The 21,087-nt window shown below is 41.5% G+C and overlaps 2 protein-coding genes across 2 annotated transcripts; one reads left to right on the forward strand and one right to left on the reverse strand.

Annotated features, from left to right (window-relative positions):
• The first annotated feature begins 7,330 nt into the window (after positions 1–7,330).
• On the forward strand, positions 7,331–9,813 carry LOC131242011 (protein TRANSPARENT TESTA 1-like). The gene is made up of 2 exons (XM_058240364.1): positions 7,331–7,738; positions 9,412–9,813. The coding sequence occupies exons 1-2, from the start codon at positions 7,331–7,333 to the stop codon at positions 9,811–9,813; spliced, it is 810 nt and encodes a 269-aa protein (XP_058096347.1).
• A 5,142-nt stretch (positions 9,814–14,955) lies between these two features.
• LOC131242308 (7-deoxyloganetin glucosyltransferase-like) lies at positions 14,956–19,171 on the reverse strand. The gene is made up of 2 exons (XM_058240878.1): positions 18,646–19,171; positions 14,956–15,963 (listed from the first exon to the last, which is right to left on the reverse strand). Exons 1-2 carry the CDS (start codon positions 19,142–19,144, stop codon positions 15,029–15,031), a joined length of 1,434 nt encoding a protein of 477 aa, XP_058096861.1. The 5' UTR covers positions 19,145–19,171; the 3' UTR covers positions 14,956–15,028.
• Positions 19,172–21,087: the final 1,916 nt, after the last annotated feature.

Below are 21,087 nucleotides of genomic sequence, written 5' to 3' on the forward strand. Positions count from 1 at the left end.
TTTTATAAAATTCATTTATATATATTTTTACTTTTTTTTTCCCAGTGGATTTGAGAAGTCCATGTGAAGAGTCCAGAGAAGCTCCATTCGGAGTAGTTATCCTTGTGGAAGAGGAAGATGGTGATCGACCTCATCATGTTCATTCCTACATCACCCATCTGGACCATCCATTTGGCCCAGACCACTTTTATTCCTCTGCAGCATAAAATTAACGGCGATCTAACATCCCTATCCATCCAAAAGTCAACTCATCTTCCACGGATGATCATGTCCATCTATTTTTGAATGTCACTGGCTAGATAGTTTGGATTAAGTGACTAGTATGATCTTTTAAAGGATGGTAGGAAGAGCGGACAAGCCCAACGTAGGATCCAGATTAGAGATGTGGATGTTAACAAAGCCCAAATGCAACTATGTGCATGGGAATGTTCCCGTACCCTCACGGGATCACTGCTCTGTATTTTACATAGAGAATGATAACGTGGTCGACTGCATGGTAACTCATAACCTAGTTGATTGGAGCTAGCTACTTTATTTCAATGATTTTGAGCGTCCATTTTATAAGGCCATATATTGGATGGTCAGAATGACCCGATTGGCATGATTTCTTCATAGACCTAATGAACAGTCCAAAATCCAGATTGGTCAGATTAGATTGGACTGTGAAAGTGTCCCACCGAACATAACTATCACCATGTAGTCAACTATATAGGCAGCCTTCTGCAAAAATTTCATGTGTTAGAAATCTTTTCCGTGCAAAAGGTGGGCCATAACATGAAATCACCATGCATGAAAATTTGTCTGATTCAATTGATGGGAAGGCCACATTGAACGTTGAATCAAACCATCGGCCCAAAAATCTAAAAACATCTGGCACAAAAATCAAGAAAAGCTACCTATCAGATCACGGGCCACACCTTTTAAATATACACGTATAGACACATATTTATACAGGGATCCGTAATTTAAATATAGCTAGATGATGTTAAAAGTAGCTAACTCTTGCACGCTACTACCTTATCTTTGTTGGGTCAACTGCCATTTCCTATCTAATCAGGTGGACCACCTGTCAAGAAAGGGGATCATGGTTTGGGACCATGGGCCAGGTCTGCACCCTTTCTTTTGGGACTCTTTTTCTTTATTCCCTTTTTTTTTTTGTGGGATCTTTTCTTCTTTCTTAGTAAATTATATTTTAAGTTGGCCAGATTAATCACCCTGGATGGCATCAACGGCTAGGATCATGGCAATTAACTATAATATCTGTCCACGTGTATCTTGCTTATCCATGTGTCCATGCTAATGAATTCGTGTACGTGTGATGGAAGGGGTTCTGCGTGCCGCATGCGGCAACGTACGCAGGTGTGTGTCATTCCGGCCGTTCCTCAGGTGGGGCCCACCATGGATATGCCTTGGTCCGAGAAGCAGGCGGTTGGTTTGAAAAGAATATCCAACATGCCCTACCTATCATGCACGCATGGAGGGATTGCAACAACGTAGAGCTCCGGTGTTTTTAGAGCACTTTATAATATATAGTGCTACTACTTTCATCAGGACCTTTTATTTATTTATTTATTTTTATAAAAAAAATTATTATCTGACACACGCGCACACACCCCCATACACTCACACCGTAGTGGGATTTCACCACCCATGGGCACTCGAACCCTGGACTGGGTGTCGAAACTCTTGAGACACTTTAAGACAACCCAAACAGTCGATCTTGGCTGTCCATCTGATCTAGGTCACATTTCATGGGCCACCATGTAAAGCTGACACACAATTGAACAATTTTAACATCGGATCAATATCCTATAAAATGGACGGTTAATATCATTACTTGAAAATAAGCCTACTCACCAATTCGAGCCATCCATTTGTTGGGCCAGTCTTAAAACCATGACATAGATCCCATCTAGTTGTTCAGTCTAACACGCCAAATATCCAACTCAAACCCAGGCAAAACTGGTGAAACGGAGATCCTGACCGTACACATGGTAGCCCTATAGGATGAAGGCAGATCAAAATGGAAGGCTATGATTGTCCTATTCGCGTGGTTTTTAGATTTTTTTTTTTAATTATTATCATTAATCCATTGGCCATCTAAGATAGAGCCCACTAAGCGACGGCCCTGATCTACACGTGGATGGTGAATGTGTGTTGTATGATGATATTATGATATTTATGGGGTCAAAACCATGACACGTGGACTTCTCATGCAAAAGGTCCAATGGGCTTTTAAGGCCCAGACCAACTAGTGCACAATTAGCGATGTGTCACGTGTGTATAAGATCCAACCCATCCAAAAAAATGGCCCCACCATGAGGGTCCACTTTGTCAAAGATTACGCCAATCCACTCCTCAGGTGGGTCACAAATGTATTTCAGCTAAACTCATTGATTGTATTTATAAGTGCATGAGTAGCATCAATCACACATTGCCAGAGTATCAACCTTTTTCTCCGTTAAAAATGCCATTTTTTGGAACTAGTTACATATTGCCCTAACTCGATCGCCAAATTGTGGTGAATCATGTATGGCGAAGATCCCATACATGCTCTCCAATCTAAACCGTTCATCTGATGGGTCCGTTGTTGATGGAACATAGATCGAAAGGCACAGATTGAGATAGCGGATGTTTTTCTCTTAATAAGCACACACCTCTTACTCAATACTTCTTATCACTTAACACAATCAAATCAACAGACTGGGCCTTAGTAAGTTCTGTTGGGCCGATCGAGCGGGCTTATAAACGTCCAAAGCCCGTTATTGGGCTGGCCCAATTCATGTTCTTATTCTGGGCTTCGATCCATTAACAGCCCTAAGTGCAATAAGCTGGCGCTTGCCACAATAAGCATATTTTAAACCAGAGGAATGGGAGGGTCCTGCTCAGAAATCATACATTTTTCTGACCCACACGATTCCTTAAATGTGGGACCATGGTATGGTGATCCAAACCATTTATTTGATGGGCCATGATGTTGATAATGGGCTCCCTTGGAATATCCCAGAAAGGAATGCTTTTCGGCAATCATTTTTGTTAGTCTTTTCACTAACCTTTATTTCTCAGCTATTCATCTACCTGATAGAATTGTTAGGTTTCCTCCTTTAACAGTAGTCCATCGGATCACTGAACAATGGGTCCTTATGCACAGGACTGCATGTTTTAACGAACTGCAGTTTGCGGATGAGCAGATCTTCTCAGCCATTCCTTGACCAAAGTGAAAGATTATACACAGGTGGCTGCATGCAAGTTCCATGCAGGTCTTTCTTGGGTGGCAATGGGTCCGGTTAGGTTTGGCTCGGACCTACCCAACGACCCATTATACCGTAGCCTGACCTGACCCACTTAAAATTTCATTAAGTGCAAATCTAATTACTGAATACAACCTCTTTAATTGTAATTGGGTCAAGCTTGACTGATTGGCATGACCACACTCAGGTTTAAAAGTGAAATATAGAAATAAAAAGGTGCACCGTCCCTTCTGAATTAATGGACACATACAAGCCTACAAGCATCATGTGTATGTATCTCTACTCATCATCTATCATTTTATTTTATTTATTTATTTTTGAGCTAGGTTAGGCCTGCTCATCTGGCCCAACCCAATGCTACATGGGCATGCAGGTCGGTTTGGGTAGGGTTCAATCAGAACTGGCTCAACCATTTATTTAAATGGACCACAGTTTCTAAACCAAGCTTGACCCACTGCTCGTATAACATTGGCTCGAGCCCTCCTCAGAAGTGGGTCGGGTTATTCGACCCGCGTGTAGTAATATGGTGCAAACGCTGACACCAAAATGCGGTAGTAAGCAATTTCCAAGAATAATCCGATCTCGACGCACTTCTTTAAACGAATTGGGTGGGCCCCACCATCCTAACGGGTTGTATTGGTCCCCACTCATGATAACCGTCTCATTGGTATTATTAAAATGTTCTTTGAATTTCGGTGTGGGGGATTGCAGTTGAGCATTCCTGTCAAGTCAACGGAGTATAGACTACTATCTGTGTTGTAGAACATTCATTAATTTAAATGTTGATGGCTCATCCAACGAACGGGTGACATAAATGTTGATCAATCCAGACCATCAAAATATGCTTTCCCACTATAGTAAATATAGGTAGGTGTTGGATTCGGATGGTTGTGGATGCTGTTAAAGATTGTGTGTTCTGGAAATAATAGAAGAGGAGGAATAAATCAATGTAGAAAATGAAACTTGGACCTGATTGAGCTGAAGACTCATGTGTGGGTACGTTCACACCCCTTTGCTGTATCAACATGCGTGCAGTGTGTTATAATTCTACTGATGTGGTCAGTGTGTTAACACACTCGCTTTTTGTTTGCATTGGTAAAAATGATACTTCTAGGTTTACATATGGATCCCCACATCATTGCATTTCATTTAGGATTAGGAGTGATCGTAATGAAATCCATTGTTACATATCTATCCTTGTTTGGGTAATCCATTTGGGATTACAAATAGGCGCATTAACTTTTTCGGGCTTTGATTGAATCAGGAAATAGGTAATCCACTCTCATACATTCTTGTCAGTTGTAATCATAAGCCAATAGAGATAAGAGCAAGCCTCAGCCCAGTTGGAGTCCCATGTGCTTCAAGCCAGGTTTCGGCACGACCCCAGGGTCCTGTGGTGGACCAGGGCCTGAGTTATAAGATTAGATTTAAGGAATGCCTCTAACTGTCCAGTTTGCGGCCATCAAATGCATTGCTAAAAATCAATTGAACAGCTAAATTAAACTGGCAAAACCAAATGGGTAAGATTATAACAGCAGTGGTTTTTATTTTTATTTTTATTTTTTATTTTTAGAGGGGCTAAGCTCATGGTTCTCTCCAGTCCTTTAAGTACTGCAGCAGGAAGCACGCTATGACTCTTTTCTTCTTCTTCTTCTTCTTCTTCTTTTTTAAAAAAAATGGATTACAAGTGAAGTTTTAAGAAAAAGAAAAAGGAGAAAACCTACAGCAGGTTGTATATGATCAGCCCTCTGTGCAAAAAGAAGACCTTTCTGGAACAGGTGGACCCGGCAAATAAGTTAGATGGTGGCGGGTCCAACCTATGTATGGACGGATGGAGATATTTATACTAAAAGAAACTTCGATACTCTGGCAGAGTGTGATGGATGATAAGCGGGCACTTGGAAATTACTTGAAAATTGAATAAGTGGGATGCCAGTAACTCAAATTAAACTGTCCAAATTATGGGTCCCAGTTTAGATGCGTCATTGACAAAAAATTTATGGCTATTTCATTTTCTGACCATCGGATTAGTTGACATTTATTGGACGTTTAAAAACGAAAATATCCAATGGTCATATTTCAACAAACAAGTGTACACGGAACAGAGTTTAGGATTGCTCCACCAACCTTATTTTTTGAACTGTAACTTAAACGACACTTGGGCTCCTCAATTTATTTTGTTTATATTGAGTTAATGCATGTGACGTGTATAATTTCTGAGGGCCTGTGTATCAAGCCTCGTATGCTGCAGGAGTATATAAAAAAAACCCGCTCATGTATTCACCATGTAAGCATGCACAATGTCGCTATCTGCGGAGATAATCCCCGCCTGCAAGTCTCGTGTGGGAATGATGAGGCGATTCGCGCGAGGCGACTCGCTGCACAAGCGTTCACGAGGCATTTGTGTGGCGGAATCCGTGCCATCCAGAAGATGGGGCCTATAATGAGAAAGCAATGGCCCCAAAAAACTAAGAAGTTATGATAATAAGTTGGGACAGGATGTAGACCGTTGAGATTTTACAAACCATACACACTTCTGGCTTACGTGTTACCTGCTTGTTTCGAGTTGCCGGAGTCATTTTTATGCCAGGGCATGTTGAAGGTGGACCCACCATATGAATGGCCCGGTGTACGCCAGTGATGAACATGGACCCTTCAATCCCTAGCGCGAATCGCTCTAGGACTTGTGTATACTATAACGGCCATGGTTCTGATGTGGTGGACTTGCCAATCTACGAGGCGATGGCCCACTATTTTAAAGGTGGGTAGCCATCGGTTCCAAAAGGAGTGAGTTTGATCGAGCAGCACCAATTGATGAAATGGCTAACGAGGTGGTTGTACTTCAACCAACACATTCTCCAGTTTTCTTCAACGTCTCCACAAAATATCGGGAGACACTTCTCGTTCTGTAACGTGTAGGTCGGGTTTGTAGGCGGATGGTCCATCGATGGTGGGGCCAACTAGATCCATGGCATTGATTACTGAACCATGGGACCCACCCGTCCAAATGAAAAGCCCAAAGCGACTGGGCAACGATTGGACGGCTAGGATCTTCCGACAATGCTGGCGCACATCAGAGCTACGGTCCAAGTCAAACATGGGCCTTATGACTAATCATTTTATTCTTGTCCTCCCATGAATTGTGGCAACCATGCATGCCACATGGCATATATTCATACAAATCCGGACCGTTAAAATGGTGCCCATTCATGATGAATCACATTTGACGGACGATCTTAAGCGTCTGGCTGGTGGCCATCGAACTAGTGAGAAAATGGAACTTTCGATATCAACAAGGGAAACCAGATGATTAGGATAAGGTGATCAGTGAGATTTCTACCTACATTTCATCCACAACGTAACCCATGATTTGGACGGTCTGGATTGACACGCAAGCGTGCTGCTCGTCCTGATACAAAAGTGTGAGGAACGCACATCTCAGCGTACCCGGAATTGTACATTTCTCGCTTGGCATTCAACCCGCGAGATATCTGGATAAATAATACCTATCATCTATATCTCGTGGTAAATACCTATTATCTAGAGAGAAGCGAGTCGGAAAAAGGGCCGCATATCTAAGCTCTGCTGTAGTAGGCTGTATTACGGAGAATAGGTTTTGATACTCTGGCAGAGTGTGATAAGTGATACACAGGCGCTTAGAAATTACTTGGAAATTGCGTAGTTGCATTAGTTGGAATAAAATGTCCAAATAACGTGTACCGGTTTAGATCTATCATGAACCAAAATTAAGCTTTTTTTATTTTTATTTTTTATTATCCCACTATTAGGTTAGTGGAAATGGAAAAAATAAAAATAAAAAATCCAATGGTCCTATTCAAAAAATAAAATAAAATAATAATAATAAAAAATAGGATTATTCAGTCATTCTGATTTTGGAACGTGACTTCAGCGATGGTGGCTTCCATGACATAGATGGTTTAATTCGAGTTAATATTTGCCACATATACAATTTCTGAGTGCCTGTGTATCATGTGTCATTCTCTTCCAGAGTATTCAATAACTTTTATATATGAGACCCTGGCAAAGATCAAAAACCACTCATTCTCTTCGGTTGGACCATGGCGTCCTGGGAAACTTCATGTGGCACAAGCTCCTTAGATTCTCATCGAGACACTGAGTCAGGAAGACTGGTTAACGAGTCACCGAGTCTCTTCTCCGACTCAACTCGGCACTCCATCGAACTGTTACCCTTGCTAAGCTGCCTGGTTGGCTCATCCCCACCATCATCAAATCAAGGAAATAAGGAGATACTGGAAGATAATGGCGATTATGGAGATGCAACGGTCGCATTGCACATAGGCCTACCAGATTGGTCGAACGAGCCCACCGAGTTGAATGAGAAGAAGGAAGGGATGGTCGCAGCTGCCCAGTATTGGATACCGAGTCCGGCTCAGATACTCATCGGGTTCACCCACTTCTCATGTCCTGTTTGTAATAAAACCTTCAATCGCTACAACAACTTGCAGGTGGAGTGCTACGTTCTTCCCTCTCACAATCTTCATAGGTGTGGTACCGTACCTTTCGCATAAATGTGTCTACATGTGTCAGCATGACACGCGTTGAGAGACCTGGTCTTTTGATCAGGTGGGCTCCATCATTATGTGTCCTAGGATTAAAAATAACCGCCCTGGCGTACCTCACGTAGGTACCTACTGAAAATCTAGCGGCAGGTAGGTGGAACTTTCATAAAATCCACCTCGTCTATCATTTAATCCACCTCATGTTCAATGTGTAGCCCAAAAAGCATGATGATCTAATACTGAGGTAGGCCACACCATAGGAAAGTTGGGTTGGGACGTCCACCATTAGTTTTGTGTAGGTCTCATCGTGGTCTTTGGATGCCATCCGATCCATTCATCTGATGTGCTTCTAAGGGATAAATGGATTACCCAAAAATCCCATTATCCTAAGATTCAGGTGACCCGCACCAAGCGATTTTTGAGTTTTTTTTATTTTTATTTTTTTTTGTATAATTTTAATATGGGTGAGTGTTGAATCAGCCAGGATGAAGGCCAAACAAGGGCGCGGATTAGGTACTACCCTGCTTGTTCCGAGCTTAGGACAGGCTGGGCTCCAAGGGGCCGCCTTGATGTATGGATTTCATCCACACCGTCCATTCATTTTTCCATACCATTTTAATTTATTACCCAAAAATAGGAAAAATCCAAGGTTCAAGTGGACCACACAATGGGTATTAAATTCCTACCATTGAAAAAATCATGGGGGCCATGGAAGTTTTAGATCAAGATGAATTATTATTATTTTTTCACTTCATCCAGGTTTATATGACCATATGAACATGTTGGATGGAAAATAAACAACACAATGGGCACTAAGAAGGTTTCAATGGTGGGTGTCTTCAGCACCGCTGTTTCCTATGGTGTGGTTCACTTGAGACTTTGATCAGCCTCTTTTTTTTTTGGACAATAATCTAAAATAATATAAAATGGATGGACGGTGGGGATAAAAGTCAAACATAACGGTGGCACCTCAGTGGCCTCTTGGAGCAGCCTCCGCCTGTCCCCAACTCGGAACAGGCGGGGGTAGCACCTAATCCGCGCCCGTCGATTTCGTGCACATTAGACCGTCTTCCACGTTAGAGAAAGTTACACCGTCGGGTACCTATGCCAGTTAGCAAAAGTTTTCCACAGACAAATCAAACTAATTCCACTCGTAGGTTGTCCTACATGCACGTTGAGTTCTGACCCTGGTTTGTCTGTTCTTTAACTGTCCAAGACCGACCACCCTGATTTTCCCGTTACGACAGACTCATTGTCAGAATGTAGTGGATGGCACTGCCCACAATCTGAAAGATTTTAACGGTTCCATCTCAATCCAAACTGTCCCCCGTGCTGTTAGTACCCTTTTTGTTTTTGGTCAGGCTAGTTTTTACCATATGCCTTACGGATGGATTGGATGTGGGCTCTACATCATGGTGGGCTCCACGCATTATGAACTTTTGGAGGAACCGGTTCCTTTCGCATTTGCATTCGGATTCCTGCCTGCCATAAACCATCAAGGGGGGAATTTTGGAACACAATCTCCTGCATGCGTTTTAATGGGATCAGGCCATCTTCATATAGTTTCTTCAACAAGATCGTCCGTCATTGCCAATGGCCTGGATTTGTTTGTAATGCAGATGCACATGTGGGGACATGGGTCTCAATACCGGAAGGGACCCGAGTCGCTGAGGGGAGCTCAGCCCAGGACCATGTTAGGTGTTCCATGCTACTGTTGCGCGCAAGGGTGTAGGAACAACATCGATCACCCCAGAGCAAAGCCCCTCAAGGACTTTCGCACGTTGCAGATACACTACAAGCGGAAGCATGGTGCGAAGCCATTCATGTGCCGCAAGTGTGGTAAGTGCTTGGCTGTGAAAGGTGATTGGCGGACCCACGAGAAGAACTGCGGCAAGCTCTGGCTTTGTCACTGCGGCTCTGACTTCAAACACAAGAGATCGCTTAAGGACCACATTAGAGCATTTGGGTCGGGTCATGGCTCGGTTTCTCCTGCTGCCCAGGGTTCCTTCAATGCAGAATAGTGCATTTGAGGATGTTGTACCTTTTCTATTGGTATTTACTATATTAGTTCATTGTGCTGTGGAGTATTGGTAACATGTCGTGGTTTTGTGGCTTCAAACAAATAAACTTGGGTGTTTTTTTTTTTTTTTTCTTCTTTTTTTTCTTTTAAATTAAAATTAAAATTTAGTCCAATGGTCTTATTTAATAAAAGAATTGTCCTCGAATCAAAGATAGGCTTGTTCAACCAACCTAGTTTTCATATAGTGTTACTTAGACTACGGTGTGTTCCACAATTTAGTCGGTTTAATTTGGGTTAATTTACACCATGTGTACCATTTCTAAGAGCTTGCATATATCAAGAGTCATACCTATTGGAATTTTGGGTCCATGAATCTACACAATGCCCAGTTATGTTCAAGAATTTAATGAGTTGGTATTTTAGCCTAAGCAAGTGGATGATTATTTAACTTGACATGCATTTTATGATATTTATGCATAGATACTCATTTCTGCACATGTATATTTGGACGATGCTTTTACTATCTTACTTGTGCTATATATGAACCATGATGAGTTCACTAATTAGCTTGGCTAGCTAATGTTGTTTGAATAACAATCGTAAAGAGGAGATCGAAACAACAAATTTGAATTAGATGCTAAAGAATAGGCTCATATGGTGGATAACATGTAGGATCAGTGGTTGTATTTAGCGAAAGATGAATTAATTGTGTTGAATTAATGGAATGTTAATATGAATCGTTATTTAGAAAATTAAATTCTTCCTCGTATATATGATAGTTAAATACTACTACGTTGCAAGTCTCTTAACTATTTTATTGGATGATATTAACATTATGAATATTGAATAAAGTTTCAAATGGATGGATTTAATTGATTGCATGTTAAATAATGTGGTTTCAGGTTAAATAATGTGATGGCAGAAAATTGTGAGAATGTATGGACTATGTGAATGCATGAATGTTAGACTTGGATGCGAACTTATAATGCATTTAAACTATGTCTCCTTGCAATTGTATGATTAGTTTGTCCATGTACACTTGTTATACGAGACAAGGACCATAATTCAAATACGAACGTGCACCTTGTATATCCAAATTATGGGGTGTGACAGAATCTCTAGAATGGAGGAGCTTCCCTAGCATAAACCTCTCTCTCTCTCTCTCTCTCTCTCTCTCTCTCTCTCTCTCTCTATATATATATATATGGATTGAATGGCTTATAGTACGGAGAAACAAGGTCCCTCGGGTCGGTCTGGTAATTGTGTTTTGAGAGCTTTGCTAGGGGCACACGCGTGTGAAATACAGCTCACGTACACTCCATACATCTCTGCCACCACGGCACGTATGTCTGGTATCCAATCCGTCCATAAGGTTGGTCTGAGCTTTTAAATGTTTATCAAAAATAAATATAGTCCACCGCTGATTTAGGTTTTAATATTGGAGACAGGTAGATGGATTAGAAAACGTCAGCCGTGTTTTTGGCATACGTGCGTTGTTTTGAAAGCCCACCTAACGAGTAGATCAACTCGATTTTGGAGTAGTGAGCGCGACAACATCGTGGTGCCGTTCTGATGGATGGATTGGACGTCTGACCCATATGTCATGCTGGCACGTGTGATATTATATCCACTGTTTCCTGTAGTGTGGTCCACTTAAACTTAGTATCTGCCTCATTTTTATGCATCATGGTGAGTCCTCACCTTGCGACCGGGTCATCAGCCGTTGCTAATTGGCCACAGACCGGGTCACCACGATCTGCGTTCATAATATAAGTGGGGACTCAGAATTTTTCTCAGCCATTCATAAATGGTCGAGGGTCATTTGATGAAAGCTTTTATTAATGTTTTAGGCAATCAAAGGTGGCCCAGACCATGGATGGTGAAAGTCGATAATCAAGTCATTATAGTCCAATTTATTGGACAGACCCGATGATTGTGTAAATTAAAGCGATCTTAACACTAGGCCAAGCCACTTTAAAGCCCGTCTGATGTATGGCCTGGATCATTCACACATGCTGCTACATATATAGGTTATCATGGATTCTAGATACTTTTTGGCTGACTGTGGAAAATGGACTAGGATGCCATTGTCTGTGGATACTTTTTTGATGATTGGGGACGATGGACTATGGAGCGCCAACTATCCATTTGAGGCTCATCAATTAGATGGATTATTATTATTATTATTATTATTATTATTATTATTGATGTGGCATTTTGTAAAATTAAGCAGCTACGTGTGTTCAGTAGACGGACGATCAGGATCACTGATCCATGTTTCCATTCAAGCAAGGCCATATATATATATATATATATATATATATATATATATATATATATATATATATATTGATGCAGAAATTTGGTTCACCCTCACTGAGCTTCCAAATGCTCGCCCCGAGCTTTGTAAGCCTGCACAAGAGGAGAGCAAAGGAGACCCTGCTTAGATCAGGGGACCCTCCGATACCAAAGTCAGGTTAGGAATATATGTCTAAGTAGTAGGAGCTTAGGGTGTGAGGTTTTACGTACTTGTTTCTATAGATATGTCTCCTATATATACCTTTCTCTTGAGATGAACATGTCCGTCATTCTTGGCACGATCTCTGCCATCGAGTGAGAATGGTGCATGCACTGATGTTGGTCGTTACCTTAAGATTGTGCGCCGGATGTTACTCTAAACATGCGTTGCTGGAGCTGATCCTTCAGTGTGATTATAAGACACTCTTTCGTCCGAGCCGACCCTTACAGTCCGAGCCCACAGACATATCGACGTTGGTTGCTTGTTGACAAGAGTTTGGTTGGGATAATCGGGCGAGATGTGTAATAGCTTCTTCCGGATTCCAGGTTGATGTCAAAGCTCTACAAAAGAACTTAGAAGTGAACCTTAATTGTTATGACCTGGTTTGTGTAGACGAACTATCACCGATCTGAGGCTCAGCTCATCGACCTCTATCATCCGTCCTGCTATGATGAGATTGTTTAACTAACCGAGCCGGGCTATCTTCAATTAGGGTCGGAATACACCTATCTTGGCGCAAGTGCTTAGTCGATCGAGCCAAGTCTACCTCTATCGAAGTCGGCCCAAATTTTCCCATAACAATACACACACCCCGTAGATGGACCCAAAATCAGTAGAAGAGAATGTGCCAAACATTTCCACCATTTGAATATCCTAACCCTTCATTCAGGGCCACACACAAGATGAAGAAAACAATGCAGCAACGGTGCAAACAAAGATCATACCCCCTATTATATGTAAATCTTGGTAATTTCTGGAGAATTGCCAGTAAAAGGTGGGGACCATCATATCAACGGTCCCGCTTGCACGTGGGGACATTTTCGTATCATTTTTTCTATTCTAAGAGCCGTCGTCATTTTGTTGGCATGCACGCACGGTTCTTGCTGTTATTGAAAAACAACAAATGAAATACGTAAGCAAATGCGACTACGTGGACTGGTGATGACACATACAGTATCGGGATCTAGTTGACTTTTTTTTCCTTAAACGAATCCCTTTGGTTGCTGCCCTTAATTAACTCATCTGCTAAGACAAAGACATTCCTAGTTTTCTACTCTGGAAGATTATGACCATCCATACACAAGCTAACAAACACTACAAATGCATCGTACTTGCGCGTCCATCAAAAGACAGTCCTATCGTGGACCCCATTGCAGCTAGAAACAACCCCATTGATGGAGGTAAGCTTGATTTGGACATTTGATCATTGTATCTAATCCGTCAAATGTTTATGGTGCGAATCCGATGGCTTAAGTTGATGTACATGTATGCCACGTGCACATAAGCAGTCTATAGTGTTGACACATGTTTATGTGTACATGTGTTTTGTGAGTGTGCCTCGTGGTTCTGTTTTTCCTCAACTAAAACTTAGTTGAACGAGTCTCTTGCAATAATTGAAAAAGACCCATTGGCCGGAGTTACACACGAATTGAGGCTATATATATATATATGTGTGTGTGTGTGTTATGGGTAAAAATGGCCTGGCGACTCATGTGGTTAGCTTGAGCTCAGGAGCATGTGCATCTGAGTTGAAGAGTCTTTGGATGAGCGTTGAAAATCTTTTTGATGAAGAGTAGATGCCCCGTACCCCCAACCACGCTAAATACGTCTCGACTAGGCTCATATGTTCGAGCTTCGACCATGTTTATATGTCCGAGATTCGACTAAGCTCATCTATCCGAGCTTCGACTAAACTTATTTGTCTAAGCTTCGACTGGGCTTATTTGCTCAATCATTCAAGGGTTCAGCTCAGCTCAGTCCTCAGCTTGAATAGTCAAAAGTTTAGCTCAGCTGGGTTCCAATCGCCCGTTGCACGATTTTAGGGTCAACTACGTTAACATTTATCACTTACACAAATCCCGTGTAACAATTGAGAAAATTATGCTTAGATTGCACCCTGGATTATGCCTAAGAGCATGAATTGACTCTAGCCAGTTAGCACTATAAATAATGGAGTCGTCTACATGAAAAGGTACACAAAATCTCTCACGTAAGACCCCTCAACACTACTAGACTTAGATTCCCATCTTGACTTAGGCATTGGAGGGTCCCCCTGCTCTAGCCATGGTCTCTTTTATCTTCTTCCTGTGTAGGTGTGTGAAGGTCCAGCAGCTCGGTAAAGGTGAATTAAATTTTTGCATTAATGGTACTAAAAAGAAGAAGAGCAATTTATATTTAGTTGGGCCCCGTGAAAAAAGGCAGAGGACACACGAATTATATTATTAAAAGTAAGAAGAGCATTATTATTAAAAGGAGAATTGAGGCCAGCTTGTTTGGCCGGATATGGGCATTAACCTTGAGAATTCGGATCCTCTACTTATCATAAGTATAAAAATATTGCTTTTTTGCATTATGGTTGGTCCACATCATCATTGACATTATCACCACTGCCACATTAATTGTAGTGTGTGATGATGTATTCCAATTAGATTGCAACAAGCGGAATCTTCCTGCATGCGGCAAGCAGAGGATCTGGATTCTAAGAAAAATCCGTATGCTCCAATTACTTATAAGTGAATATAAGTAAAAGCGTGAAAGCATGCGCATGCAATATGATACAAACAATCTACCACTGAAATTAAGACTGTTTTACTAGAATTATAATTAATAATATGAGGTAGCAATCATGCGCCCTACCACAAGGAAGCCTCATTCGACCTATGATGCTTCACATGGCCCATCGTAGCCATGGAGTAGACTAGCATTTTACAGCACAAAGCACCTCACTTATTAGTTTCTCCAGATTCATGTAAGAAGACCCTCCTTTCTTTGTGGCATTCTTAGCAGCCATCTTCCACTCCATGGTCTTCTTCCTCATAATCTTCCCTTTCTCTCCATCCATCAGCTCCCTCACAAGCCCCTCCACGCCATCTCTCCTCACATCGTTGTCGATCTCCATGCCAATTCCCCAATCAGTGCAAGCGAACCGGCAGTTGGTCTGTTGCTCAGCGAAGAATGGCCAACATATAACAGGCACGCCCTCAGATACGCTCTCAATCATTGAATTCCACCCGCAATGTGTTAGAAACCCTCCAATCGAAGGGTGGGACAACACTTTCTCTTGTGGGCACCAACTCGCAAGCAGACCCCTCTCGTGGGTCACTTTTATGAATTCTTGCGGTAACATGGCTGCATCGCCAGCAACAAGATCAGGACGAATGACCCACAAGAACAGATGGTTACTATTTGCTAGCCCCCAGGCGAACTCTTTAAGCTGCTCGGCTGATATGACAGTGATGCTTCCGAAGTTAACATAAACGACCGATCCGGGCTTCTTTTTATCCAACCACTCCAGACATTCATCTTCTTCTTTCCACAAGCTTGATCCGATTGAATTCAAGCGGCTGTCCAATATCTTATTGCATTGAAGCGATAGAGGGCCGACAGTGTAAAGGTGGGGAAGCATGCGTCTCATTGCATCTAGAACATCATGCTCCATATCATCGAATGTGTTGAGAACAACCGCTGATGCTTTGCAAGCTTTCTGTGCTTCTTCGGCCACGAAGTTGAGCATGATGTCATCGGGATCCGTCGTCCGGATAAAAGTAGGGAAATCCCTTAGACGGATATCCTTCAGGCCGGATAACCAGTCGATGCGAGTGTCGAGATATCCGTTTGTTAAGTAGCTTTCATCTATTTCCCAAAAAGAAAGGTTATCACAGACCTTGGTTTGATTTATTTAATTAAGCAGGACATCTGACGCACAGTAGATCCCACCATGAAGATTGCCTGGTGCAAAAGACCAATCCGGTCTACTAATGTGATTCAGGGAATGCGTGTGGCCCAACCAATGAGTGGGCCAACCTGATTTTTCCACCAGACGATTTTCAGGCACACCACCTTATGTGCAAATTGGACGTACGTGGTGCATGATGCATATTGTTGGATTTTGATAAAGCTTTCCAAATATATTTATATTTTTAAATATTAGTGTTTAATAAAATTATTTTAAACATAAATGGTTATGTTCTTTGTTTTTCATTGAAATTGCTAATATAGTAAAATAGTAAATATGTATGTAGTATATATGTTTAAAAGTTTCATTTTCTGCGAAAGGGACTAAAAATTGTCATTGCCATTATAAGCCCGCAAGAGTAAAACTGGGAGTAGAAAATAAGGGACCCGGATTACATCTAGTCATCTTGTCCAGCAATGAAATAACATCTTCTGCTAATGTCAACATGGAAAATGATAAAATCATCCTTTTATGTAATATAATCTTTACTTTCATCATGGGGCCATGCATAACACACATAAGGCTTTTTCATTCGGAGGCTGGATGGGGTGTGTGCTTTCTCCTGTTGGACGCACGTGAATATGTCATGCACACCGGTCATCCATTTTTAAATATAATTTTAGATTATGAAGCCAAAAATAAAGAATGTCCAATTCCCAAATGGACCACACAATGAGAATTAAATTCCTACGGTTGAAAATTTCTTACGCACCACATAAGTTTTGGATCAAGACAATATTTGTTTTTTCGCATCAAATAATCGACACAGTGGACCCTAAGAAGGTTTCAATGGTGGACGTCCTTAGTATCACTGCTTCCTATGGTGTGGTCCACTTGAGCCTTAGATCTACCATGTTTTTGGTTTAGCAATCTAAAATGATATGGAAATATGGATGGACGGTGTGGATAAAACTCATAAATCACGGTGGCCCCTCCATAATGCTTGGAGCCTCTGCCTGTCCCGAGCTCAGAACGGATGCGGATTAGCTATTGAACACGATGGTGGGTCCCTCCCTTGTTCGTTGGTGGACTGCACTTCATGGTGGGTCCCACCCTAGCTCACTAGTGGTTCAGCCAATTGGTACGGACGTGGATTAGCTATTGAACTCAATCCGATTTTACAAATTTTTAGAATTTTTTCATATATATATATATTTTAATTTTCAAAAAAATAATAATAAAACAAAAGACTCGATTGAATCGTACTCAACTCGGTTTCCTTAACCGAGTTGGTCTCGGTTCGGATTAGGCCAACTAGAAATCGGTTCAGATCAAGTCAACCGTGCTGGACTCGGGCCCGAGTTGGATCAAGTTCGGGTTAGGTAGTTGGCAAAATCGAATCGAGTTGAGTTAGACCTAACTTGGTCTGACTGGACTCGATGCCCACCTTTACATATAAGCATATACCTTATGAGTAAGTTGGATGGCAAATAAACAACAAAGTAGGCTATAAAAAGTTTTCAATCATAGTAGTTTAATGACCATTATTTCATATGGTTTGGTTCACTCAAGTGTTTGGTCTTATTTCCTTTTTGGCTCATTTACTAAAATAATCAATCAAAAGAGATGGATCGTGTGGATATCACACACACGTGTGTGTGTGTATATATATATATATATATATATATATATATCACGGTGGGCCTCACAAAGGATCTGATATGACCGTCCGTCTTTAGCTACGTCTCGTGGGGGTTGTACCCAATCCGCACCCCTTCTTTTACGCAGCGCGTAAAACACCAAGCTCCTTGGGTCCGCCACGTAGTATATCTAAAACCCTCTCCGTCCGTATGAAAGCGTCTGCCTCGACGCTACCGTCCGTCCATATGAAAGCGTCTGCCTTCACGACTTCGGTGGTGTGTTGACGACACCAAGTTATGTGGATCCTTACTCTAGCTCGGATGGTAGACTCTCAGGAGTTTCGACACCCGGTCAGGGGTTCGAGTATGCAAAGGTGGTGTGTGTGCGTGTGAAAAAAAAAAGTTATGTGGGCCCATCACGGTATATGTACTATATTCACACTTTTTATGCATTTTGCGAGACCATCAAAGAGCATTAGCCCAAGACTAAGACCGATATAAATCTCAAGTGAAACACCCCAAAGAAGGCAGTAGTGATTGAATGCCTACCCTTTAAAATTTCCTGGAGTCACAGAAGTATTGGATCAAGCTTATATTTGTGTTTTGATTTCATACGGGTCAGTGTGACGTTACGAACAGGTTGGATGGCAAATAAACATCACTGTAGATAGGCCCTAGGCAAGTTTCGACGGTGGCCATCATTGTATCCACTGCTTTATATTGTGTGGTCCATTAGAGGTTTGGATCTGCCTCAATTTTTCGCTGATACCCTAAAATGATCCCGAAATAGATGGACAGTGTGGATATAATCTATACATTATGGTGGGGACCACAGAACTCGGTGACGTCAACACACCGGTGGTCCGCGGCACACCACGCAGTCCGCTTCCCTTCCGCATCAATCAAAAGCGTACTTCAAACTGTTCTAACTTTCAAATCATTTTCATAATTAGAAAACGATAGCTTAAACGATATACAGCAGCTAAGGTTGTTTGTTACCTGTCAACGGTGTAAAGCCTCTCTCAATCAACTCCCGATAGTAGAGATAACACAAGAAGCCGCAAGCGCTCGTCGTCCAGAACAGAACTTCAGGTATGTGAAGCTCGTTGGCGACCGGCAGCGTAAACGCCATGGCCCCGTCGGCGATGATGCAGCTAACTTGGGGTATGCCGATGGTGTTGTTGAGCTTCGTCACGAGGTTACGGAAGGGCCCGAGACAGGTTTTCCTTGTGGAGTGGCAGAGAGCCGCGACGTCTTGTGTGGCATCACGATTGGACGGCGGGAGGCCATCAGGTATGGTCTCGAAGCTGAAGTCGTCGAGACAGCTGAAAGAATCAGAGCCTCTTGACCGCAAGAGGCGCCTGTGGTTGAACTCGGTGTGTATAAAGGTGATGTAGAAGCCTCTGGAATGGAGGAGCTTCGCTAACTTTAGCATGGGGTTGATATGGCCCTGTGCTGGGTATGGAATCAAAACGGCATGAGGCTTTTCCGAACCCATCTCTCTCTCTCTCTCTCTCTCTCTCTCTCTCTCTCTCCTCTGATGAAATTTGGATTGGATGGCTTGGATTTTATACAACAGCAAGACCCATCAGGGACTGGGATTGCGTAGGGTAGAACACAGCACGGACGTCGGTACTGTGTTTACGTGCACATGGAACCGGTCTGAGAACTGTATTTTGGGATTTTGCAAAGGGGTTAAGCGTGCGCAATACAGGTCATGTACACGCCACACATGTACCGTTATGGCACGTAGGTCTGATCGATCTCCAATCCGTCCATAAGTTTGGCCCAAGCTGTTAGATGTTTCCCAAAAATAAATATGGTCCATCGCTGGGGTGGGCCTCAATATTGGAGAAAGGTGGGTGGGTTAGGAATCTTCAGCCATGTTTTTCATACGTACATTTTTTTGCAATGTGTGGCCCACATAACTAAGGGATCAACATGATTTTCGAGTAGGGCGTACAATGTTATGGTAATGTTGTGGTGGATGGATTAGATGCATACTTACATGTCATGTTGGCACATATGTTGCATGTACATGAGTTGTAATGCACGCGCGTGGGCTCAGCAAAGCCCGTCTTTTGATATTCGAATTCCGTGATAAGGTCGTCCGCCGGCTACATACGGCTTAGGCTTTATTATTATAATGAGGTAAGATATTATTTTGGCATTTCTTTTCCATTTAACTCTTATTTTATTTTTTTAATTGATACATCATTGCGTCAGAGAAATTGAAAGGAAATTTAAAAAATTGAAAAATTAATAATATGAACTTTACATTTTTGTCCCTTTTTCTAAAAGGTTTCTTAAAAGCTAATTTTGATCGTGACCATTGCCTTGCATTTCTTGGTTTTGTGGGTATGCGATTGAATGCGTTGGTTGGCGCTTGATTTTTTATTTTTTATTTTTTTTTTAAAGAATCCTCAAAATATCATTGGTATGGGAATAAACATTACAAGCTTAACGAGCAGGCTTTAGCAGAAAAATAAAGCACGAGCCTCTCCTGCTCTTACAACGCATTCACATTCGGCTGGCCCTGACCGAGGGAAAGGCCCGCCTATCATATCAAAGCTAACCAACAATGGGTTGGTTGCTTGGGTTGTCGATGTTATGTACAATTCACCTTAGGGAGCGTTTGACAAGGCGCATGGGATTAAGTGGGATAGAACTGGTTTTTTTGCGATGATCATATGATATCAAGATTTATTTTTAAATTCCATGCTTTAGGGGACATTGTATGCAATGCTTGGAATGTAAATGTTGAAGAAGCAAATTTTAGGATTTAGCTTGATATTATTTTTGGATTCAAAATCAGCATAGCTTATACCACATACTTGATGTAGAACATGGTACATATACATTCCTAGTATGGTTGGATCAAAAGGTGGATTGTAAATTGATCATAACTTTTGATTTAGGTATCATTATGGGGTGCACAACTTACCAATCTTTACTGAAATGGGCCCATCTAAGATGAACCGACCCACGAAGTGGGTCGCTTCTGTCCGTTTCATCAAAAAATGCACACTTTCAGATCAAAAATAAAAATTTAAGAAAAAATTGCTATTTATAATAATTTCGAAAATTTTAAAATTTTCTTACTTTTAGAGTTTTAAATTTTTTAAAATTTTTAGAAATAACTTTTAATCATGCTAGGACTCTTCTAACAAAAGTTTATTTAGAGTTTTTATTTTTAAAATTTGGGTTTTAAAAGAGTTTTATTAAAATTATGATTTTTATTAAAGTTAGAATTTTGATATTTTTGAAAATTTTTTTATATATTAATGGTGTAACAAGGACATATAGTCAGACAATTATCAATTATCAATCAATTTACTAATTTTAAAAATTTATTTCTATTTCTCTTATTTTTCCTCATGGATTCGAGAAGTCTTTTTAAGGAGTCCAGAGAAGTTCTGTCCATTCAGAGTAGTTATCCCG

The sequence above is a fragment of the Magnolia sinica genome, chromosome 4 (assembly GCF_029962835.1).
Source record: "Magnolia sinica isolate HGM2019 chromosome 4, MsV1, whole genome shotgun sequence".
NCBI lineage: Eukaryota > Viridiplantae > Streptophyta > Magnoliopsida > Magnoliales > Magnoliaceae > Magnolia > Magnolia sinica.